Source organism: Ursus maritimus, unplaced genomic scaffold (genome assembly GCF_017311325.1).
Source record: "Ursus maritimus isolate PB19 unplaced genomic scaffold, ASM1731132v1 scaffold_8, whole genome shotgun sequence".
Lineage (NCBI taxonomy): Eukaryota > Metazoa > Chordata > Mammalia > Carnivora > Ursidae > Ursus > Ursus maritimus.
This window is the reverse complement of record NW_024426996.1, coordinates 70,075,048-70,101,199: the sequence shown is the minus strand read 5'-3', so window position 1 is coordinate 70,101,199 and position 26,152 is coordinate 70,075,048. Positions and strand designations below refer to the sequence as shown.

Sequence of the window (26,152 nt, the reverse complement as noted above, 5' to 3'; positions counted from 1 at the left end):
AGCTAAGCAAGAGACCATGTGCACAGAGCTCCAGGAGTAGTGGGGAGGGGCAGCTGCCCTGGCAACGAGGCAGAGAGAGTCTCAGAGGAGGTGAGGGACAGCCGAGTCCTGAAGGAAGAGAAGGAGGTGGCCTGGGCATCCTGGATGGGAAGAGGAGGGTAGGAACAGCACCCCAGGCAGTGAGTCAAGTCAAGTCTATTGCGCCAGTGCGTGAAGGCAACAGACACACAGCATATTAGCGGAGCTACCGGTGTTTTGTGTGGATACAGGATGGCGTGTAAGATGGAGAAGGGATGTGGGGCAAGGCTGGGAAGCTGAGCTTGGGGGGGTCTTGAGTGCCAAGGTCAGACAGCATGGTGAAGCAGAGATCGCCCTCTAGAGCACTGGAAACTGCAAACAGCCCAATTGAAGTCCTATGCTGGGACCAACGAGGAAGGGTATCCTCAAGGATATTAGGAGAGGAGGGAATTCTGGGATGCCCAGGTCCCCAGCTGAGGGGGCAGCATGAACTGTAAACGGACCTACGTGTTCCAGTATCTTCAACATCTCAGGAAAGGGATCATACCTTATCCATTCTTGTCAACACCCTACCCCATCCCCTTTTGTGCTGGCACATGGTAGATGCCACCAAAATATCTTTTGGTTAAATGATTGATTTCAAACTTAAAAATAAAACCAGAGTACCTTAAATGCTCAAGGAGGGAGACAACCCTACAAGCCAATGCCTCCCTGCAGCGTGCTGAGCACACAAGGACCATCTCTACTGTTGATGGGAGATGAATGAAAACAGCACTTGCCACTCACGGCATCCTGGAAGTTTGCATCCTGCAGGCTTTCTTTAAATGCTTAAGGACATGGGTCACCTGGGTTAAGCACCTGCCTTCAGAGTCTTGGGATTGAGCCCCACATCCTGCTTCTCTCTCGTGCTCTCTGCCCCTCCCCCTGCTCATGCTCTCTCTCTCAAATAAATAAAATCTTAGAAAAAAAAAGAGTGAAACTCTTGATTTTGGCTCAGGTCATGATCTCAGGGTCATCAGATCAAGCCCAGCGTTGGGCTCCACACTCAGCACGGTGTTTGCTTGAGATTCTCTCTCTCTGTGTCCCTCTCCCGGCTTGCACGCATGCACTCTCTCTCAAATAAATAAATAAATCTTAAAACAAATTAAAAATAAAAATAAATGCTTGAGGACATGGTTTCTGCCTACCCCCTCTTTGTGGAATAGGAAATGAAATCAACATCAATTATTTCTTTTTCAATTTGAAAATTGAATCCGTTAAAGCTATTTAAATTTAGAAAACAGTTACTGCATACAGTAAACATTCCCATGCAAGAAGTGCTTATAGGAAATTTGAAATGATGGCAATTTCAAACCCTGAGTGAGAAAGGGCTTTCACTCTGATGAAATAAAAGGCAAGAATTAGGAAGAAGGACCAGGCTGATGGGTGTGTTGTCCCCATCGGCTCTTCTCAGAAGCTCTGAGTGCAGGGGGCTCCAATGACTGACTTGGCTCTTCCCAATGACCTTCAAAAAACCACACTTGGCAAATGAGAGATGGGACCTCCACATGCCTCCGTCTCACTAGAATCCAGTGAGGGTGGTATAATACCATTTTCCAGATAAGGAAACTGAGGCTCAGACAGGTCATATAACTTGTCCAGGGTCACACAGCTAGCAAGCGGCTGAGTTAAAATACATACTCCTGTCTGTCTGGCCCCCAAACCCAAGTGTCAGCATGAGGTCCCTTCCCTGACTGTGCTATATTCTCCCTGGAACAAAACTGTCTCTAGAACTGTGCCACTCAGCTCAGCTGTACATTATGGGCTATAACACCTACCTTGTGTTGGTACCTAAAACAAACTTAAAACTTACATTCCAGCCATGTGAAGCTGCCTAGAGTTCCCCAAACCCACTGGCTTTCTCCATCCTTCTCTGTCGCCACTTGGGGTAGACCCTCCATCTAGTCTACCCAGGACCACCTACTCGTCTTTCAGAATCAATCCATCTCCTCCTTGAAGGCTTTGAGCCTCCCATGTCCACCCTCCAACAACCTCTCCCCTCTTTGTGCTTGGAGTCAGGCTGTGGAATCAAATCCTTACTCTGCCATTTACCAGCTCTGTGACCCTAACAAAAGCTACTTCTCTGTGTCTCAGTTTCCTCCCCTGAAAAATAGGACTAAAAAGAGTCTCTAGTTCATAAGGTTGTTGTGAGTATTAAAAAAAAGACTTCTTTCCAAGTACCTAGCCACAGTACCTGGTACGTAGTAAGTGCTCAATAAATGTTAGCGGCTGCGTTGATCACTGTACCTGGGACAGATTTCTCTCCCAGCACAGATTTGGTTTTCTTTTGTACCTGATGTACAGTGACCTCCTTGAAAGTTGTGGAGACCTGGCACAAAAAAGGTGTCTAATAGATGTTTGTGGAGTGAACAACGAATAGTGAACAATGAACAGTAGATCTGGCGGAAGCGACAAGGTTGCACAACCAGGTCTCCTTGACTCAGATGCCCCGATGCTACCAAGCTGCACACTGCCTTCCTGTGGTGGCTGAACCGGATCTTCTTCTGAAATGCCAGGGACACAGCTGGACTCGCTGCTTTCCAGCAAACATGGCAAAGGACGCATTCCCAAATTCCTAGCTCCTCGCCCCATTCCTAGGTCTCTAGTTTCCTCCCTGGAATGCACGGACTGAAGGGTGCCATCACCCTACCCTGGGAAACAACATCCCTCCCCAGGAGTCTGCAGACACGTTTTGTGAAATGTGTCACCCAGTTTCCAGGAGTGCCTGATAGCCACGACTCAATGACTCCTCCTCCAAAGCCTTGTTCCCAGCCCCAGCCTGGACAACTACCACAGGAACATTCAACCAGCCAGCCCTGGTCTGCCAGAGGTCCCCAAGGCAGGAACTGGGACCACATCTCATCAGAGCCCCATCCCTGCTCGGTGACCGCCAGCTGCTGCTCCCCTTGGACCGGAGAGCCAGCCATCACCACGCCTCTCAGCATCTCCAGCCTCGTTATGCTGGGAGGAGACAGGAGGCAATGGCAGGCAACGTGACAACTCAAATCAAATGACAACATCTGTTCTGTTGTCACTTCCAAAGCATCAGGTCACCAGAGTCCCCTCCAAAGTGCTGCCAGGCGAGCGTCTGAGTTCGGTGCCATCCCTGGCATTCGCAAGCTCAAAGGCATTCAGCGTGCTTCACCTGAGCCTTCCTCCAGTGATGAGAGCCCCCCCCCCGCCCGTCAGCTCTGCAGAGCCCCCCGCTGCCGGCCTCCACAGGAATGACTGGGAATTTCACGGCAGTGAAAGAACCTGTTTTGGCGAAGCTAGATGACTGCAATTGCTTACTTTCTGTACTGCTTAACTTTGGTACATGAAAGCCCCAGAATATTGAAATTTCGCATGTCTGGAGCATTGAAAACTCTAGCCCTCCCTTCCAGAGTGGGATGCATCGATTTAAAGAAAATGTTTCTGCTGGTTTAGAAGGCCTTGGATTAATATTCGCCAACACATGTGTGGGACCTCGTTTTCTGATCTGGGTGTGGTTTTGGAGCTCCTCGTGAACTATTTAAACAATACCTCAGATAACCCCCTGAGGCTGGGGCCGAAGGCCTGGCTCCTCAGAAGGACGGGGGAGCCCCAGGTTTTTAAAGCAGTTTTATAAATGAATAAACTGGGGGACTGCTCAGCTGTCTTACGAATATCAGATGATAAGAGCCCTAAGGAAATCTTTGACCCCAGTTCTAATCCAAAAAAAATCTTTGTCATTCCTAGTAACCACTAACCAGGCCAGGTTTCATCATGGGAATGCCCACGTGCATGGTTTTGGGAACTGAGTGTGCGCTTCTGCTCAGCCTTGACCTGCCGAGGGGCTCTCAACTGCCCTGCGTTATTGCTGGGAGGACACCGGAGACCAGAGGACCCGTCCCTGGGCTCCCTCGAGGTCAGCACACCTCGCTGGAACTGTGGCCGACCACACTCTGCTGGCCTCCCCCAGCCCTGGAAAGGGCTACATCTCCACGATGAAGGCCCACCACCTGGCACAAGGCCAGGAAGACAGAGTGGGCTCAATGAAAGAGTCCTGAACCAGTCGACAGAGGAAAAAGTCATAGATGGAGTGAGCAAAGGGAGGGATGGAGGCAGGAAGGGCAAGCAGCTGCTGAGCCAAGATGCACGAGCAGGGGAAGTAAAGGAGTGTTAGGCGGACCCAGAGCAAGAGAAGAGAGTCAGATGCCATGTTGCTCTCCATGGTTCCAGTATGAACAACAACGATGGACACATAGTGGGTGCTCAACAAATTATGCCAATGAACACGCACTGGGTGCTTTCTATCCGCAGGCCTGCACTAAGCCCTTTCCATGGATTGTCCCACCTAATCTGCACGTGAAACCCTCCAAGGAGCTGTTGTTACTTTTGGCAAAGTGGATTAAGGTCCCAGTGAGAAACGATGCTTACTCCCCTGTCAAGGCAGGAGAGACACGGTCCAATTTCTGTCAATATCATCATTCTCCCTTCTTACTAGAAAGGCAGCAGAGCTCTGCATGAAGCTCATGGCTTCTAGAGCCAGACGGCCCGAGTTCAAGTCCCAGCCCAGCCACTCGGTGGCAGAAGGCTGGGTGACTGAGTTCACTTACTCGCACTCTCCGTGCCCGGCTCTCTCATGCAAATGGTGCTAGGGCACGTGGACCGTTGTGAAGACTGGTGAAGTCGGGACATGCTGTAAGCACCACATTTAAGTGGTAGCCTTTGAAACACGATTCCATATTGCCCAAACCCACACACGTCTTCCTCCTGTCGCTGCTGGGAGAGGGGTTGGTGCCAATCCCCGCCTCTTCCCCCTCTATGCAAGTATGCTCTTCTCAGTCTTTGCAGGCTAAAATCAGAAAATTGTAGAACATGGGAACCACGTGGGCCTTGTTGACCCCAAGGTGAAAGTTACCATTTTACTGATGATAATAAGAGGGGCTAGGGGAAGGGGAGGAAGGAAATTTAGCATGTATTGACCTGTGTTAAATGCAGCTAAAAGACGTAATAGTGAATCTGTCCAGATTTCCCCAGAGGGTGAGTGACCAAATCTAGGACAGAATCCAAAGTCCCAGATTCCAGTGGCGTCAGCTGAGGGCACACAGAATGAAACTTCTTTATCTGCCTGAGGAGAGGCGTCTTCAGATGGCTTAAACTAAAGCACTCACGGTCTCTAACAAGATGAAATGCCGAGCAGTGGAGAGCAGCCTTCTGAAGTCCTGTGGCTAGAGCGTGCCACAGACTCCCACTTCCCCAGGCCTTGCTACCCATTCCCGCTGCGCCAGTGGCCTCATGGGGGCAGTTCTAAATGCAGAGCCCGGAAGTTTGGAAGAATCTAGCTCCAGCTACCCTTCCTAGAGGCCCTCGCCTGTCCACCCACCCTCCTGGGCAGACTCTGGTTTCTGGTTTCCCTCTGAGCAGGAACCACAGGACCATTGACTGGAGAACAACCTGGTTCAGGGCTGCCAAAATGGTGCTGGTGTTGGGGTGAAGTAGGGTGGTGGGGAGCAAAGCTGACTCTGGCTCTTGCTATGCCTGGACTTGGACATAGGGCATCTAGGCTGGATGGCTCTTCTCTCTCCTACTCGGGAGGGGGACACTACTATGCTCACGTTTCATCCTTTCAGAGGCTTCTGGCCTGGTAGTCCAGCCAACCAGTTGCTCCAAGACCTGGCTTCTAAGTTACTCTCCTTCTCGCCTCTCCTGGCTTCTCACTCCATGTCCAGCATCATTCACCTGCTTGGAATTCCTTCCCCTAATCCAGGCCCTTTCTTTTCCCTCTAACGGGAATGTCCTTCCTGCCCCTTCCTGGCTTTACCTTTATTCATTCTTTCACACTCAAGTCAGGCATCATCTCCTACATCAAGCTTCTCTGATGTATTCTTCTGAGAGGTCTCTGTTTTGTACTCCCATAATTCCACTTGGAAACTTCAATCAGGGTTATTTACCATTTTGCGTATCATGTTCTCTGTATGGGTCTGGCCCTCATAGGAGTGGGTTTCTTGATGGCAGGTACCATGACTTTTGTCTTTGAATCTTCACTGTCTAGCCCAAGACCTGGCACATGGCGATGAGTGCGTAACTTGGAAGCCTTTGTTCAAATCGTTCTTAATTCACCAGAGAGAAAGTCTAGCCAAAGCATTTCAGCATTTTGACATATACAAAGCGATTGTATACAGAGGGTTGGGAATACAAAACAAAATTGCAAACCGGCACAGTGCTTAGGGATCAAGAAACAACAGCATAAACTCCATGATGGGGTGGGGGGCTGGAGAAGTGGCCGCACAATGACAATGAGGGAGCTCAGCAATGCAGAGGCAAAGGAACGTGGAACGCGGCCACTGGCTTCCTGTGGAATCTGGAGGACAATGCTTGCTTTATGAAGGAAACCATATCCTCCACCTGCAACATGACGACTGTAATTCTACACCACAAACCGGAGTGACAAATGTGTCCCTTTTAGACCAAATACGGAAGCCATAGTTATTATGCAGGAAGAGATTTTTTGCCTGACTCTTAATTTTTAAAAATCAAAACTGACTTTATATCCAACCCAGAAAATCTGTTCCATGTTACACAGAGAGCCCCTAAGAAGACTTAGAAATAAATGTCTATGTTCCACCATTGGGCTGAACTTTGGGGGACCCTCTCTGGGGGGCATACTGGGTCTCTCCCCAGGGACACTCCCTGGGTGGAGACTCAGAGGCAGTGAGCATGAGACCCCCACGAGGGGCAGAGCGCCGAAACACTACGAGCAGACATCGCTGGCCTTTGAATACTTAATTCCAAGAGTCATACCAACAGAGACGAAGTTCCACCGTGACAAAGTCTAGGCCTGCGGCTTTAATTAAGCCCATCCCCCACTGATCACACGCACACTGTGGTGTAAGACACACGTACTGTGCTATTTTATCTCAGTTTAGCTCCTTGCTTCAAGATACATCTACGCCTCAAAAGCACTTTTCAAATTCGCCAGGAAATGTAATCCTCCCATTGGTCTTACCCTGAGGTAGTTGAGGGTGAAATTTGTTAGTCCCATCCTGGTGATGTTTTTGGACAGCTGATCCAGGACCTGAGGATCTTGTGCCTAAACAGGAAAAAAAAAAAAATCATGTATTTTCTCTCTGCAAGATGGTGCCGAGAAAGTCTCAGACTGGGCTACAGTTGCTAAGAAATGCAATCTCAACACTGTCCGTTTTTCTCAGAGGGGAGGTTGCTGGAGATCATTTGATTTATGTTTTGAAGACACTTGCATGTAATGGCTCAAGGAGATCTTGGGATCTATGATGCAAGAGCTGTTGCCGGGGAGAACCCAAAGGAGTCGGGCATACTTTGAGTCCTTGGGAGAAACCACTTACATCCTCTGTGAGAGGCCCTCGTGTCTTCAGGAGGGGGGCCACCAAGCCCTGTCAGGACCCTTCCAAGTCTCTGGTGCTCAGCGGCGAAGGGGGGGTCTCGGGATTTGGTAGAGCCAGGCTTTAGGATTGGCCTTTGCATGCTGTTGTGATAGTGTTGTGTTTGACAGCTTGGAGTCCAAGACTGTATCTGAAAACTTTGCCACTTCTATGAAATTATATATATATATCAATATATTTTTATTTTTAAAGATATTTTATATATATTATATATTTATATATTATATATAATATACAGATATTTATAAATATATTTATATACAGATATTATCTATCTATCTATCTATCTATCTATCTATCTATCTATCTATCTATTTAAGAATTCTAAATTGCTTCCCCATTAAGCCGAGGCTAGGAATAGATGTTCTCAACAATTGTCATCCTGCAGTACTGTACGGGTAAGCATCACGTTTTCCAAAATATCTGCCACATTTTAAAAGGGATGTACTGTTCCATGGGCTACCCCAAATGTTCTCGTGGGCTACAAAAAAAAAATGAAAATTCTTTCTGGATTTCATTGTGAGATGAGTCTCTTGGTTGACACNCTTTCTTTCCGTTTGTCTTTCCTTCTTTCTTAACTGGTAGAAGCAAACTGGAGCTAAACAGGGAGAGACTCAGTTAACACCCTTTTGTCTTCATGCCTGTAGTCATGAGACTACCTAAGTTATTCTAACACTTGAATTTATTCTTTCCTGTACTTAATTTTCCTCATAGTCATGCAACCAATTGGCTTTGTGTATTTCAATAAAATACCAAAAGTCAGAGAAAAGAGTCCGAGCTTGTTGCTTCTCACGTCAGTTTCCGGGAAGGGGTCCTCTGTGGACACAGAGCCAGTATTACAGAAGCCCTTCCGCATGCCAGGAAGAGCTGATACTAGAGATACGCCTCAGGCAGCTGTGGTCAACATCAGACGCATCAACTTTGCAGACAGAGGACAAGATAATAATAAAGGAAAGGAAGGATGTTACTGCTGCAGAAGCTGCTAAAGCCAGCCACTGCTACTTGAAGACCTACTACGTGTCAGGCACTGTTCTAAGTCCTTTACACGCATTAACTCTTAACTCTCAAACCAGTCCAATGAAGCAGGCTCTATTACTGTACTCATTTTATAGATGAAGAACTGAAGCACAGAGATGCCATGTCACTTGCCCAAGGTCACACAGGAACAGGGATACAAACATATGTGATCTCATTCCAGGGCCCAGGCTCCCGGATGCTACCCTCTGGTGCCTCTTGGTCCACTTTGAGAATAATAAGAGTGGCTACTCTGGGCTGTTTCAAGGGGAGTAGAGGATGTGAACTGGGCTTTGAAAGTGGAAAAGAACTTGGGGGTACAGATAGGCGGAAAGATTGGAGGAGGAGAGTGCGTTGCCACAGCAGGAAGCACAAGGTCAACGGGAAGGGGAGAGATTGGGTTTAACCAGTCGGGAGGAGAGGGTTGAGGACAAAAGCCCAGGGAGACAGACTGGAATTGGATAGTCAGGAGACAGATGGCTCATCAGCCTGGGTTTTGGAGTCCGTACCAGCCCGAGTTGAAATCTTGATTTGCCACTTTCGGGCTGAGAAACATGGAGCAACGTATCAAGACCGAGCCTTGGTTTTTCTCACTTCTAAAGCAGGGATAATGATCCCTGGGTAACCAGGACGGTTAAACAGAATGTGTACATACGCTTAGCACAAGACCTGGCATAGCAAACACCCAGTAAATACCAGCTACTCTTATTGTATTCTCTTTTGATTGTACAGGGTCTTAAAAATCAGGCTCATAAAGTCTGATTTTGCTCCAAAGCTTCTTCGCAGAAACTGCTGCATCATGCATTATGGAAAAGGGATTTATTTAAGTCAACGCCTTTGACGCCTTCCTCAGGGACTGCACTCAGCGAGCTCTTACCAAGTCTTACCTCTAAAACGTATCTCCAGAATGGCATCAGATCCAGCCATGCACCCAGTTGGTGCTCAATAAATGCGATGTGATTTATGGTCAAGTGAAAAGGAGCGAACCCCAAATCGCCCATTTCATTCCAACACCGCGGTTAGGAATGATATAGACACAGATCTGAGGTACGTGAGCCCCACATCTTGTCAGATGGTTCTAATCAAAACTGGAAACTGTTTTCCTTACTTCTTGCTTTATTTCCTTCCCCAGTTATACATAAGAGGTTTAATAGCCCAGGCAGAGCAGTACTTGATAATGACTCAGTGGAATTTAAGGAAAGTACAACCTGTTTAATGAGGTAACCTCAGTTTGGAGTTTAAAATAATAAAATATCAAAAAAAAAGAAAAAAAGGATCTCACAATGCACCAAACTCAGGAAAAAAGGCGAGGGAAAAGGGCCTGTGGAATAAAATAGTTGAGGGGAAAACTCAAAATTGAGAGTTCATTACTCAACCCGTGTCTACTGCTGGCATTCTTTCACAGAGAGAGAGCTGGACTTTTCCTCCTTGAGTAAATGGGGTGGGGGTGGGGAGAGAGTAAAATAGTGCTGAAATTACTTACGTGCATGGCTAGAATGCTCCTTGGGACTAACTCTCTGTATTGTCTGATGGTAAAGTGCCACGTTTTTATTCTCATGAGATCGTCAAAGGTGAACTCCACGATCAGTCTGCCTTCTGTACACACCTGGAAGCGACAAACAACACACTCATTGGCTGTGCACGGTGGGAGGGCCACATGTGTGTAACTCACACATCGGCTGCTCAGCGCGGTCTCCCTGACTGTCCTTGGGCAGTGTGGGGTCTTGGCAAGGCTGTGACACAAGTGCTTTATGCACAGCATACTGAGACAAGCGTGAGCTCCAGAATCCGCGGGTTCGAAAGAGCACACAGCTGCCTCCTGGCCATGGGCTCCTAGTGACTTGACTGGTTGCTGCCAAAACTCCGTGAGCCTCGGTTTCTTCATTTGCAAATGTGGGAACAAAACCTGTATTATTGCAGTATTATGTCAAAAGCTCCCGGCACATGGTGTGTCCCCGCAAAAATCACATTCTCCCACCTCCTTTTTTCTCTGTTTCTATCATCCTTCCGCCATAGGAGCTCGAAATCTTGTTCTAATCGTGGTTGCCCTACGCTGGGAGAAAGCACCTCATAAAATAATTCATGCTTGAGTGTGACTTACTACAGGGGTACCCAACCAGAGGAAGTTTTCATTTTCAGGGACAAATTCCAGGGGGACAATGTTGTAACCCAACGCCCTCGGGATCAGGTATTGGCATGTGGAAAATAGAGGCATGCTTAGAGTGTCTTCCTTCAATCACATCTTATCGGCAGTGACAAATTCTGCTTGCTTTTATAAAAGGCCAGGCTTTGGGGGAAGAGGTGATATCTTTCTAAGAAAAATATGTATTATTAATGAAACAGAATTGGTGAGGCTCTCTTCCTTGACAGGGTGATCATTTTTTTCTTCTTTTGATAGTCAGACATTTTCAGCATGTAGTTCCTATTTAATTTACCTATTTTATTCCACTGGTAATGACTTGGAAATGGGAGAAAATGTGAGGCAAACGGACACCACTGATCCTATTTCAACTAAAAAATCGGAAGTAGTGGTTGCATATTGGTCCAGTTTAATAGTTACAAGTGATTATTCAGTTCGTGTTTGCTTTAGAGCAGACAGAGGCTTTGACATCAGAAAGTACTAGATGCACATCCTAACTCTACTTTTTACTTATTTGGGGACTTGGAGAAAACCAAATAAATTCCCTAGGTTCCACTTTCCTCATCTGCAAAATGAGGATAATACTAACCTTCCACAGGGTTCCTGGGGAAATATATGAATGATACTGTGCATGTAGATTGCCTGGTATTGTACGTGGCACATAGTAGGATGGCAGTAAATGGTAGCTTTAAAGATACCCCAGACTAGTGGTTGTCCTAACGTGCTCTCTGAGACCTAGACATCCAGGGAGGTGTCTCAGGGCCTCTGCTGGGAAGAGTCCGGCCTCCAGCTGGACCATGTGATCTCCACCCATTTTCTCCATTCAACCAGAGCAGCTTCAGTTTCATCGTTTCACTGTATGGGACTTCTGATCAAGCTTTTCTGGATAAAGGTTTCCTATGCTAAAAACAATATATGCAGTTTTGGAGATCAATGCACCACACAAGTTTTAAAAATCATAAATAACAATTAACTCAATAGGGGACTAAAACTATAGTCCATGAAGATAATCAGCAATTTATTTCAACCTTTTATGAGATATTAATAACCATTTCTCTCTTTGGGAATTTAATACGGAAGGCCACCATTTATTGAGTTCCAACTATGTCCTAGGCAGTAGTTAGGTGCTTGCTATTTACTCTGATTTAAGGTAGTATTTTCTTTATTATTTTTTCTTTAAAAAAAAATTTTTTTAGAGAGAGAGAGAAAACATCTGAGAGGGGGAGGGGGAGGGACAGAGAAGGAGAGGCAGAGAGAATCTTAAGCAGGCTCCACTCCCAGCATGGAGCCCAGGGTGGGGGCTCGATCACAAGACCCTGAAATCATGACCTGAGCCGAAATCATGGCTTAACTGACTGAGCCATGTAGGTGTCCCGGTAATATTTTCTTTAAACAAGCCAAATACCAGTACAAGGAGCGTTAGTAACGTGTGTTGCCAGTGTACTACGTAAGAAAGATGTTATTAACGTCCACAATTTCCTTTTTTTCACAGGTCTCAGAAACACTGTAGGATAACTATTGATAATCTGGGTGAAGACCTCCAACTCAGACCCCACCAGCAGAATCCATGGATAATTTCAGGCATTTAGACACCTTGCCCCAAACCCCCTCAACTGAATGGTCCTCAGAGCTTCCTTGCTGGCATCTTAGCCATGAGTGCTATGCTCTCTGAAATGGGGGAAGACTTTCGTGTCCCCAGACCACTCCTGTAGAACATCCTTAGCATTGGAATTAATTCACCAAGGTTTTCAAAAGGGTTGCACGGAGATTAAGGCACACAATTCCCCCCGGGGGTGTTAGTATGACAGATGCCACTTGCGGTGAAAGCTTTCACAAAAGGGAGGTGACTGCAGTCAGCCAGTGACAGTTGAAATGTCTTGACAGTAGAGGACAGGGATATTTGGATGCTATAATCCCTTTTTTTTTTTTTTAAAGAAGGGAGATTATTAGATGTTTAAACAAACATTAGCCCAGTTAAACGTCATGCTTTTTTCTTATCTAATCTATTTGTTTTGTGTTTATGAACCACAAACCCAGGGCAGATGGAGGTTCTGGTTTACTTCTACTGGAATAGAATTTCATAATGAGAAGGCCTAGATGGAGTCCTTCTGATGAGTTACTCAACTGGAGGATCTGTAAGGTCGAGTTAAATCATATTCTCTGTTCATCATGACAGAGCAAACCAGTTGAGGACCCCTCTTGCCTTCAAACTGTCATGGGCCTACAAAAGGGAAAACTGCAACAAGCCTTGGGCTCCTCCTTTGTCAGCCCAAACCAAGAAATCAGCTTTACCCAGAGCATATCACGTGTAAGAGAGGAATCCTTAAAACTGAATCTGAGTTGACTGTGTTGGGTGTTTTCTTTAAGGAAAATTAAATGACTTCCTTGAACAGAAGGATGGAGGAAAATTTGGTCACTCTTGGTCTCCCCCAAGGTAGTTTTACCCATGGCCTTCTCCCGAGCCCTGTTTGGCCTCCCTGCCTCCTGCCCCCATTATGGAAGTTAAAGGAAACTGAAGGCTTTGTGATTTATTTTACATGCAACAATCAGCAAATGGAATAGAGGTGCCTAAGAAAAAAAAATATATATATTCCTTGTCTGGAAATGGTAAAAAACAGACATAGCTTATAAAGGAGAATTAATATTTTCTCTGTTCAGAAAAAGTCTGTGCATTCCTCTTAATCAATACAATTAATGTAGCTTTTATCTAAAGTTGGCCTTTTTTTTTAAAGCTGCCTTTCACTTGGAATCCAAAATCAAAAGGGTCCCCAATTAAGAAAACATTTTCTGTTGTGCTGAATTCATGTTACCGTACTGTGAGCTCTGACATTTTGTTTCTGTGGTAACCAAAATCAGCTGATTAGTTGGCATGGCAACAGAAAAGATGTAATCCCAGCAGACACACTCTAATCAATGCCCCCAGCACAGATGGTCTCCGGAGGATCAACAAGAAAGAGGCTGGCAGGCATTCAGTGGATCACGTGCTAGCTTGAGACTAGGCCAGGAACAAGGGAACTAAAAAAGAACATTTCTCAAACTAACCGGTAGCTTTTTAACCCTTTTCTTTCTTTGACTAATTGTAAAGCAATGTTGACCATGCCGTTGTACAATACAAATGATTTTCATAGAGCTGCTACGAAAGAAAATGTGCTTTTTAGGTAGAAGTGTTTACTTAGTTTTCTGGGTCTTTATGCATGAAATACTGCAGATTCACAATTGCATAAAGCTCACAGTATTTTATGTGGAGATGCTGCATATGTAAATGCATATGTAAATGCATATGGATACATATATTAGAGCAATATGATCATTGATATTATACTAATTGGACTGGCATCGGGATAAGGGTAGAAATGGATAAATGCGGGACTACAATGTTGTAGACAGGCTAAGACAGGAATGATGGCAAAGACATGACTGAGTCTTCGTAAAGGGAAAGTGGCGGGGGCACTTCCAGGGTACTATTCGATAGTGATAAATAATTGCATAATAAATCATCAAGATCAGAGAAAACATAAAGCTATGGGTGTTTGGTAACGGCTGTCACTATTACTATTAGTTTGTAAAATCTAAAAGTAGCCCGATGTGTACCCCAGAGAGGGCTCCTCTCCGCATCTGCCAGTATTCACACCCTCAGATATAATTCAAGGGTCTTTGATTCTGAAAACCTTGGTGATTGCTCTTCAGATTATTAAGCCTTGTTTTCAATTTGATTCGAAATTGAATACAGAAAAGAAAGGCTTCATAATGTGTGTTTTTAAAACTCTAATTACATATTTATCCATAATCTATAATGTTCCTAGGATCAGGAAATTGCAAAATGTGCACTATACTCCTGAGGAATATTAAATATTACTGTTGATTAGGACTGCGGCTGATTTTTGATTCACGAGTTGACCAAATTTTCATAAAAGCAACTCAGAACCACTGGGTCAAACGCTATTTGGGGAATTAGAGTGTATTGATAGTCTAAATTAGAACAATGTGATATATGCCTGGACATAATGTGCTAGAGTAATTCCATGTACAGCGGGCTCCCCTTTAAAAATAAAGCAGGAGCTTCCAGACTATATTTTTCTTTGTGATACTGAAAGGTCATGAGCTCACTGTTTTATACTAAACACATTATTTTATTACATGAAGATGGGTTGTTTTTAATTAATATCAGAACAAAAGAAAAACTGGAAGGATTCTTTGGGTAGTATAATAATCACCAAGGAGGGAAAAAAAAAAAAGTAAAAAGAAAAAAATGAATGCTTTAGAATTTTCTAAAAATAAATGTGCACAATTAGCATCTGGACTAAGTCCACATAGCTAAGCTGCATTTCCCAGAAACTGATATTTTTCATCACAGTATGGAAATCTTTATTAGGAGAGTTGGGAAATGTATTGCCTTGGAGTAGAGTGAGAGGTGAACTGAATAATTGGAAGTTTGGGGCCGAAAGAGCTGAGTTCAGGAGGAGGCTGCTCTGGTCTTCCCCATGGCCATCGGAGACGGAAGCATTCCTGGGTGAGGAAAAATTGCAACAGAGGGAAACCTTCGCTTCTTGATTTGAGTGAAAAAAGGCACTTTATCGATTCATCAGAAGAATGGGATTTTTAAAAAATTTAAAACCTATCCTGAATATATAGCATTTTACCTTCGGAGCAGCTGACTACGCTCATTTATGAAAAAGCTTTGGCCTGGCATGAAAGAAATTGAGAAAATAAAAAGGACTACTTTTTATTATATATTTTACATGTATTTAAAATGTTGCACAAGTTATTTTAAAATTATGGATTATTATAAAATTTATTATAAATTATTATATTGTGTTCATACAAAATATTTTTTCTTTTATAAAAGGGATGCCACAAAAAGCATTTTTATTTTCAGTGGCTATAGGCTCTGGAAGTAGCTTCTTCATTACAGCCATTTTATTTAATTCTCATGGATTTCTTTTTCCCCTTAAACCAGAAGGAATTGGCGTGTTTTTCTTGATTACCTAAACATAATGCTAAGTCTAGACAAAAACAAAACAAAACAAAAAAACAATAATGAGCTGGCAGAGAAAGCTTTTCTCTGTGGGGCTCTGACTTCCTAACATTTGAAATAGGTTGTGTTATCCATCTGAGATACAAGATTATGTAAATATTTTACATCTCCAAAATGAAGTGAGACATTGGCAGATTACACCATCATCCAGGTGATCATCCCTTTCCACGTAACAAAACTCCTCCCAGCACGGACTTCTGCATACAGTGGGAATATTCTTTGTTTCTGATTGGCAATCTCTCTTTCTGTTCAACTGTTAAAAAGGAAGAAAGACAAAAACCCAACTTCTGCCCCACATTTAAAATGTCTATTGACGAAATCAAGATACCCCGAAATCAATGGCATTGGATGATCTGCTTTTGTATTTTACCACCGTTTCCTTAGCCTTTGGTTTTTTACATCATTGTGAGCAACTGGGAAGATGGAGTTGTACCAGCAACATCAGCAGATACTTTCAATGATAAAAATTTTATTTTTATTCTTTTGGCAATACTGTGCACGAGTAACAAACACATCTTCCGTCTTGTAATTGGGGCTTTTGCAATTAACCCTGATAACTCAACTTCTCAGCTATGAAGGGAGGATTGTCAGGTGTGTTTTCAACTAGAAGAGATAGCTGCTGTCATTAATATTACAGATTAGTTTCACGTTGAGTCTTCGTCAAAATGCAATAACTAGTCTTCATTAACATAACCTTCTGTTTGTCAGATTCTCTGGCTAAATATTTGTTCTTACTAATTTTGCTACTTGAGAGAGGACATAAAGGGGTTGTCTGTAGTGTTCTAGAAAGGTCTTTGCCCAGAGGGAATATTCCACAAGTTGATTGTCTGTGGATGGGAAGGGTCATAGGTGGAGAACTTACAGAAGACATTCTCTTTCACTTCACATCCTTCATAGGGCCTTGAATTGTGCCTCATAGATCATGTTACCCAGTCCTCCACCCACTTTCTCACAACCAACTTTTGACTCTACTGTGCTCACTTGATGACTGACCAACCACAAAACTTCTCAGAATTTCGGGAAACAAACTTTAAACTCTGAATTCCCTAGTCCATTTATATTTTTATGTTTTTATGTTCCTTAAAGGTTACAACTAGTTGACTTGTAATTAGTTGCTTTTTCTCCCCATTTGTTAACATTTAAATTTAGCTTTAAAAAGTATTTAATTTTAGAAACAAAACACAACTGCTGACCACACAACAATGGGAGAATGTTCTTTTCGCTGTAGAAGATTCTTTGTTTAACAGTCAAAATTCTAATTTAGAAACCTGAGTTTAACAGGCAGCCAAAACCCTGTCTCTCTTAGTTTTGAGGCTCTCTCATATTCACTCTGTATTACATGCACACATCTTAGAACAGTGTTCACCAAGAGTCTAGCCACGTCACAGACAAAAGAGATTATGTCATAGAGCTGAGAGTGTCTGAGATGTGAGAAATCAGCTCAAAGTTCGGGAAGAAAAGCATAATTATTATCCTTCAGTACACCCACAGAAGAACAAGCCGTGTTGCTGAGTATGTTCTGTACCTTGGTAAACATGGGCTTCCCATGCTGGGTGACCATAGCACACTGGTCGCAGTCCACTGTGATGGATGAGTTGTGGTATGACTCTTTTGAGTGTTTGAGGATGTAATACAGGTCGGTCACCCCTCCTTCAAACACAGTGCTAAAGTAACGAGGGATAAGGGTCCTGCCGATAGCTGGGAGAGAAACACAGAGAAATAAACCATTAACAAAAATATCCAATGGCCCCTTGCACCCCACACCATTGCCAGAACTCCAACTGGATACAAATCATCTCAAGAAATCAATCATACCAGGAGGTAAATTTCTTTCTTTTATAAACAGCCATGACCCTTCCTTTTGGGTTGCAGTTAGTGAAATAAAATCCCCAACTGCTCAGAAAAAATTTGTCCATTCATCCCTCCAGATTTGTGTCCATTGAAAGTCAATAATGTAAGGGTTAGTGCTTTAAAAATAACAGGAACAAAAGCATTGACTACTTTGGGTCTCATAAGTATCCTCTAAATGAACATATTTAAAAAAAAATAAAACACATCCAATCGACTTGAATTTTTCAGTGAATTGTTTATAGGCCAGTCATCTGATCATGTTTTATTAGTAATAGTAGTCATAATGTGAATTTTAATAATGTAATGCTTTGCAGTATGTAAAGTATTTTGGCATTCTTTCACTGGATCTTCAGAACAACCTCAAGATAGTGGGGAACTGGAAACCAAAAGGATTATTATGCAAAAAAAACAAAAACAAAAAGAGGTCATTGGGACTCTATCAAAGTCACATGACTTAAAAGTAGATAATTGGGGTCTCTCATTCCAAATCTGCAAACATTTACTCTTTCCAACACTATGTCTCCAACTGCTTTAAGGATTGAGAATCTTTAAAAAGTAACTTGGATCTGCATATACAAAGAGGTCCATACCTATGTAAATACTGATTATTCTATCTGCTTCTGGAGCTGGTTATCTTTCTAGAAAAAGAAAAAGGCCAATTTTAAGAGAACTTGGTACCTTCTACTTGGTCTAAATAGGTCTCTATGATTCCATGTGTCCTGTCCTGCCCCATTTTAGTTTGAACGACTGGTAAGTAGCTGGGTCACTCTGATATATGATGCTTAGAAACACCTAACAAGCCCTTGCTTCAGCAGAGATTTTAAATCCTCTTAAACTGAAAATCCCAACTCATAATATCAGGAATTTTGCCTATGTGCAGATTTTGAGGCAAAGTACTAAAGCACTCTCAAGCGATCCAAGGTTTTTAATAAATCTCTTACATTCGCTATATAATGCCTCCTGAAAGACAAAAATAATATTTAAGATAAATAAATTACCAAAGAGAGCTTTAGTAGGAAAGATCATACAATCTTCACTTGAATGTTTTAAAATGTTTAATTTCATTTTAAAAGAATCAATGTTAATCCATTCCATATGGATCTATATCTCTTTTGTACATGGATTTGGGGGGAAAAAAAACAACTATAAAAAGAATATCCTGCCAAACTGTTTTCTGAAGTAATCTCTAAAGAATCCTGCTGTGGATGACTAGTCTCTGAATAATTTATATAGTTGTTATTGCTTCATATTTATTGCAGTAAAATCAATCAACAAGTGTGTATTAAATATTCCAGGATTTTTGGCAATTCCATCCTAAATAATCCTCACACATACATTTTCCAAATACTGCTTAATCCCCAACAGCGTATGTTCACTTGCTAAATATAAAATTCAAACAAGAGTGGTTTGAGTCCACCATGTCATTAAACACACACAGCTGATATTATAAAGAAAACTTTGTTAATGCGAAAAACCTTATTGTACTTTGCTAAACAGATAAAATTAATTTAATGCATTTCAAATAGTCTAACCTAAAACTAATTTCCATAAAACAGCTCTAACAATTTGACATTTTGGGATCTGTACTGTGAAGAATAAACACAAACCATAAAAATGTAGATGTAGGGTGAAAATATTTCACTACAATATCCAAGGAATTGTCACATTAAAAAGGTTACTGCAAATAAACACCACTGGATTAGCCACATCGTAGTTTATTCGTCATGAGTCCTGTGCCATTTAATTCCTTCGTAGTAGTATCTGCTATATTATCATCATTTTCATTCACAGAATAAAAAAATCGAATAGGGAACAAGGTTGCAGCTTCTTAACTTTAAACCTCAATTTTGAATTACCTCTCCAACTCCAGAAAATGTACAAACTGTATAGTAAATATACTTAGAGGGGAATGCAGCTTTCCTTTATTTAGTACTTTCTAGCACTCCTGAAACCGATTGTTAGGGATACCTGAGGTTTGTGTTCAGCCCCTTTTCTTTGTGGGATAGCCCTCACGATTTATTTCCTGCATGGTCTCGTGTGGACCATCACTCACAAAGCTCCATTATCCACTGTGGTAGACTGCTACTGTGGCCCCACTGAACCACGACAATGGCATTCACATCTTTGTGGACGTAGTCTCCTCTCCTCAAATCTGGACTGGGCTCTGTGGTCCGCTTTAACCAATAGAAGGAGGCATGTGCCCTTGTATCAGTTTTGGGCTAAATCTTAAAGAGGCCTCTAGAGAAGCTTCTACTTTGCACCTGGGTAGGAAGTCAGTGGCCATGTACGAAGTTCAACTACTCTAAGACTGCCCTACTGTGAGAAGCCCAACCATTTGGAGCAGTCACATGAAGAACCGAGTCTTCCAGCTGACAACCCCCGTTGAGCTACCAGCAAACAGCCAGCACCAACTTGCATGAGTGAGGCCATCTTGGAAGGGAATCTTTGAGCTCCAATTAGCTGCCTCAGGCTGATGTCACGTGAAGTGGATATGAGCTGTCCCCCATAGCTTTGTCCAAATTGCAGAACCATGAGTAAATAAAATAAATATTTGTACTTTTAGCCAACAAGTTTTTAATGTAACAGTGGATAATCGTAGCACCTTTCAACCTCCTAAACTACAAAGATGGTCAACTTAGAATCCCTTCCTGAAAGACAAAGAGGGCAATCTTGCCACTGAAAATGTGAATCATAGAAACACAGAAGCTTGCATAGAGAGGAAAGCAGAATAGAGAGACAGGAAATCTTTGTGGACTGATTTGGGACCTCATTAGAGTTAGGACTGAAACCCAGTTCCATCCCTTGGAGGTCCCGCTTCTTTTGCTTAAGCGGGTTTGTGTTAGCTTTCTGTCATTTGAGAACAGACGAATCCTGATTAATGCTGTCCCACTCCAGCACGGAATGGGGTAACAAACGCTAATGTAAAAGAAAAAGGAAGTGATGAGAAAAATTAACTATAAGAGATAGCTGAGTCTTTTTGTGTCACATCCTGTGTCAGTAGCTGAAGGGGATACAAAAGGTGTGTCAGAGACTGTATTCAGCTTCTATTCCTGCTCTAACAAATTACTACAAACTTAATGGCTTAAACTCTCTTTATCGATTATCTCATAGTTCCTGACAATCTGACATGGGTCTTGCTGAGCTAAAATCAAGGTGTCAGTAGGGCCGTGTTCCTTTCCAAAGGCTATAGGGGAGAATCTGTTTTCTTGCTTTTTCCAGCATCTAGAGGCTGGCTGCTTTCCTTGGCCATGTCCCCTCCCTACATTAGCCAAGCCAGCAATAGCGGTTGGAGTCTTCCTCGTCTGCTTCCCTCTTCCACTTTTCAGAACCCTTGTGATTGCATTAGACCCACCCAAATAATCCAGGATAATCTACCGTCACAAGGTAACATATTCACATGTGCCAAGTACTAGGACTGGACATCTTTGGGCGCGATTATTCCACAGAGGTGATCTTTGCCAAAGAGTTTTTGTTCTACAAGGGAGTATATATAAAATCTAACACACACACAACAAGCAATATATAAATAATGTGCAGTGAAGGGGACAAATAACCAGAAAAAAAATCACATGTGCTTGAGGAAATCACTCTATAACTCATTCATTGATTTCTTCTATAAACATTCACGGAGCCAGAGTAGGCGTAAAGCTCCTTGGTAGGTGCTGGAAACAGAAAAATAGATTTTTGTCTCTGTCTTTCACTCAGTTCTAACAAGAAAGTTAACAAATAGGTAAGCATCTATAATACAATGTGATAATAGATTAAAAAAACGAATTTGTGATTTTGAACTCTTTGCCAGTTTCTCTCTGAATCCTGATTTCAATGTACAATTTTATTATTTTTGAAGCACTGAGAAGATTAAAATGTCCTTTTAATTTAGTAAATCATGCAACTGTACTGCACAGCCTAATAGACATGACTTTGAATCAGTGAATTCTTCAGAGTTAGATATGGGTCCCCTAACTCAGCAGACACACCAACTCTGAACCTATTCAAATTTTATACTGTCATATGCATACGCCACACCTACATTTTACGTTTATACTTTAATCCTTGGAATTAAAAATAATTTAAGTATTGATATACCTAAATCTACATTGTGCTCCCATGAAAAGGATTACATCTTCAAACATTCTTGAACAGAGATTAAGACTATAGTGGATTATAAAGGAAGTTCCACTTTTCTTACACAGTTAGGTCAAAGTTCCAAAAGCTGAGAAGAAGTACATGGTGAACATGAAAGCACAAGATTTTCTCTGAGTGAAATATAAGGAAGTTCAATACAACATATATTATTTATCTATAGACTTATGAAAGACAAGAAAATGACAGATTGAATTATTCAGGAGCCTGAAATGTGTATAAAGAATGTCTAAATAATACTCTACATTGTAGGTAAGCATTTAGAGATGGCTAAAAATTTACTCATAGCTAATTTAGATATTAAGCTCTGAATTCCAGTTCCTTGGGAGGCTTTCGTTGTTCTGTTTTGTTCCCCACCATCAACCCCCATTTTCCAGAAGCTCTTGCTATTGGGGTTGGTAGGCTGGTGGTGCTGGAGAGCAGTATCTAACTCCCATCTTTTCTCGTAGGTGTTACTTGTGGATATTAGGATAGCTACATGATACTTGTAGATATTAGCTGATTTCCCACCATTTAGAAGCCAAATGGTACATACTGAGAACTCTTTAATCATTGAGAAGATATAAACTACTATGCATCTGTTGTTTTGAGCATTTCATCTCTATTAATCATTGTGAAACACTTTTCTTAAACTCTTAAGAATGTATATAGGTAGTTCACATGAAAGAGATTAGCAGTAGAAAATAATCATATGGGGAAATGTTCAAAATAGTAATCAAAGTATAAAATAAAATAATAATGAAAACATTAAAACAAAAACCTAGTGAGATTGTGGTGAAACAGACATACTTGAACACTTCTATGCAAATCAACATAGCAATTGCTCCTTATCTTGAGACTCTAATTCTCTGACAGCTTATTAGGTATAAATACCCTTGCCAGACTGCACTTCTAATGTGCAGATCTTAAGTGCTCTGAAGTTCTCCAAGTCCTTTGAGAAAATACTGTCTAATGCTATGACTTTTTGATTTGGGGCGATCATCTACTATTCTAAATGCCTGTAATTTCTATCTTTCAAGGACAATTCACTTCAAAAAAATGAAAAGGGTTGAGAACCATAATTAAATTGTGGAATAAGAAGATGTATTACTATTAGTACCACTTAACACTTGGCAATTACTTAACTAATGATTTTTCTCCTCATTGGAAACAGAAAACCATACAACTACACATTTGTGTTTTTAATTAGGCAAAGTTAATTATAATAAAATCATCAATTACTATAGTTTTAAAAACTTTTTTTGTAAATATGATAAGGATACATTGCTTGTCTGAATCTGCATAGTTTTATCTAGTTGTTCTAAGGCTGCAGTACTTCAGAAATCCACATGGAAATTCAACTACTGAGATAAATAATAAACACAAAGATTCATTAAACTTAAACTTACGTGTATTCAGAAATCAGTGAATTCATTATGCTAACATGTAAATGGAGATGATAAACAATACTGGTGATTTCATTTATAGTAAATAACCATTATAAAAGCCAAAACAAAGGAAATAAAACAGGCTTGAAATTAAATGGGGGGTGATGGAGGTTCCTTTGTCTTGAAGGGAAAGCAGGTCAAATAACTTTACTTTCATAAGTTGACATTTGAAATCTTTTATTAACATACCTCTAATGCCAACACCTTTTACTTCTTTTCTTAACCAAAGCTATTTGATTTAAGTATCTTACCTCTCTTACTCTTTCAAAGATTCATTATTTAACAGATGCTTATTAAGTACCAACTATGGGCCAGACATTGTTCTAGGGACTGGACACTAACAGCAGGTGAGTGAAGCAGCAGAATAAACTTGGTGGTGAGGGAGGGCAAGCTGGTTTAGACGGGTTGGCCTGGAAGGCTGCAGTGAGGAGGTGGTAATGGAGCTGATCCCTGACTGCACAAGGACATGTGAAGATCAGGGAACAAAATGGTCCAGGCCCAGGCACCAGCAAGAGCAAAAGCCCTAGGACAGGAATGAGTTTGGGTTGAATGAGCTTGGTGTGTCCTAGTATCAGAAAGAAGGCAGTGTGGCAGGTGCACAGTCAGGAGAATGAGATAACAGATGAGCTCAGGAAAAAAAAGAGGCAGGACCAGATTATGTGGAGCTTTCTAGGCCATAGCAAATGGCTTGCAATTTATTCTTAGTGCAACGAGATCTCACTGGAAAATTTTAGCCAAGGATAAGATCTGATGAACATATTCTACTCTTCTTTAAAAAAAATATTTTATGTATTTATTTGAGAGATAGAACGAGAGTCCATCAGCATGAGCAGGGGGGAAGGACAGAGGGAAGGGGACAAGCTGGCTCTGCCGCTGAGCTGGGAGCCCCTCACAGGGCTCAATCCCAGGACCCTGAGATCATGACATGAGCTAAAGTCAGAGGCTTAACCCGCTGAACCATGCAGGCGCCCCGTATTCTATTCTTCTTAAATGTATTATTCATCTGCCAACAAAATCCCAAAACTCCATAAAATATATTTGATCCTCCTAGAAATCTAATAGGTGTTTTTACTTCGATTTTCTACCTCTCAAACATTTTAATAACTGGACTAACACTTTAGTGAACCACCTTGCACTAGATGTTAGAGAAATAATGATGACCACGGTAGACCCCATCTTGCTGTTAGGGAACTTCTGATCAAGTTGTAGAAACTTACAGGTAAGTATGCCTCGTTTCATCTCATTTAATTCAGCAAGTACTTTGGCATATTCAGGTAATATTGTGTTCTAATTCTGTCAGCCATACCACAGGGTATTTCTCTCAGATGTGTGTCTTTCATTGTGGGCAAAATTCTTTTATCCCTTTATCCAAGGTACAGACAATAGCATAGGGCAGGAATCGTCCACAGCTATGGCTGGACCTCTTACCACGAGTCAACGTCCTCTGGGTATGAAACTGAAATCCTTTACTGATTCACAGAATAAGGCCATGCGCTAGTTACTGATGCCCTATGGGCTGGTACAGGGTCAAAAAGGTGTTAGAGTAAGATCTAAACTAAAGGGTGAATAGACATCAATTAGGCACGGGGTGGGGGGGCAAGGGAATAGCATGTGTCAGGGAGCATCACTAGCATTTCCCATGATGAGGACTGCTGCCTAGACCAGATATTATATATTTATTGGTCTTAGACGGTCTTGTCTGGATGAACTCCATTACAGAGACTAGTCTCACTATTTTCTGGTGACAGTACAATATTCTTTTAGTTATCCAAATTTTAGCATGCAGTTTACAACTGATGGATTTGTTTCTGCCCTCTGTATACTTTTTATTTCAACATTTTCATAACAATATTCTATTCTTCAAGATGAACCTTATGATAATTTTGTCAAATTCCTTCTCCCCAACTCCAAAGTTGGAAAGAGGTTAATTTAAATTCAATTTGATTTACTGAGAAAGAGTTGGCATCTTTAAAATACCCAATCTTCCCATACAGGAATATGAAATGTTTATCCATTTAAGTCTGTATCTTTACCACAAAGTAATTCTGTAGTTTTCTATATACAAACAGCTGACATTTCTTGTTAAGATAATTCTTAAATATTTTAGTTATGCTGAATGGATAATGCAATTTTTTCATTATATTTCTATTTGTAACACAGATGCTTAATAGAATGCTCTTATAAATAAGTTTTTTGGAAGACTTTTGCAAGTTTTCTAGGTGAAGAAATCTATCATTCCCAAATATGGAGAGTTTTGTTCCTTTCTTCTTTTCCAGTGTATTTATAGCATTACTTTCTCATCCTATTGCAATGGTTAGAAGAGAACTTCTAGGAAAAAGTATTAAATGATGAGGGGCAAGTAGCAGATTTTCTTTCTTTTCCCTGAATTTTTTAGGGAACACCTCTTGGATTAGGGGAAGTGCTATATGCTGATTTGAGATCAGATCATATTACTTATAATGGAAAGAAAATCAAATTACTCTTCCAATCTTTGTTTTTATGATTTTCTTCTTTTTTATACTGATGGATGTTTAATTTGATCAAATGCCTTCTCAGTTACTGCTGAATTGGTGGTCTAATTTCCCTTAGAAAGCTATCTATTAATATCTTTTCAATTATTGAATAATGTTTTACTCAGTATAAACCTTGCTCTCTCTTGTGCACACATACACACATACATTTTTGTATAAACTTTTGCATAAATTCAACTTACGGATTCACTCATTCCTTTAACAAATATCCACACAAGTGGTGTCCCCTATAAGGCACTATCTTAGCTATAAAATTGGAACGTTAGAGCCAGAGAAGACCTCAAGTTTAGTCTGGTGATTCCCAGTCGCATTTTCTAATTCCAGTGGGTTCTAAAGATTTTAAAATGTACCTCTAGATAGTTCCATATTTCAAAAATACCATTAAAACAAAGACTATGCTTAGCATGTTTCTCTGATTTCAGTAGGAATGAACTCAACTCATGGTGATACTGATTAGCTCCTGATTAGTGATTATGAATAGCACTTAACATATGTGGAAAAAATATAATACAAAATACTAACAATTATTTAATAAATGCAATTAGGTTATCCATGATTAGATTCCACACCCT

The 26,152-nt window shown here is 41.6% G+C and overlaps 1 protein-coding gene across 10 annotated transcripts in view; it reads right to left on the bottom strand.

Moving 5' to 3' along the window:
• The window catches only part of LDB2 (LIM domain binding 2), a 368,095-nt gene that overhangs the window by 66,964 nt on the left and 274,979 nt on the right, over window positions 1–26,152 (bottom strand). For all 10 annotated transcript variants that reach the window (XM_008685804.2, XM_008685803.2, XM_040625173.1 and 7 more), the window contains exons 3-5: window positions 17,154–17,326; window positions 9,937–10,059; window positions 7,028–7,111 (exon numbers count right to left, since the gene is read on the bottom strand). In XM_008685804.2, coding sequence (XP_008684026.1) covers window positions 7,028–7,111; window positions 9,937–10,059; window positions 17,154–17,326 — 380 coding nt within the window. The remainder of the gene's footprint in view (window positions 1–7,027; window positions 7,112–9,936; window positions 10,060–17,153; window positions 17,327–26,152) is intronic.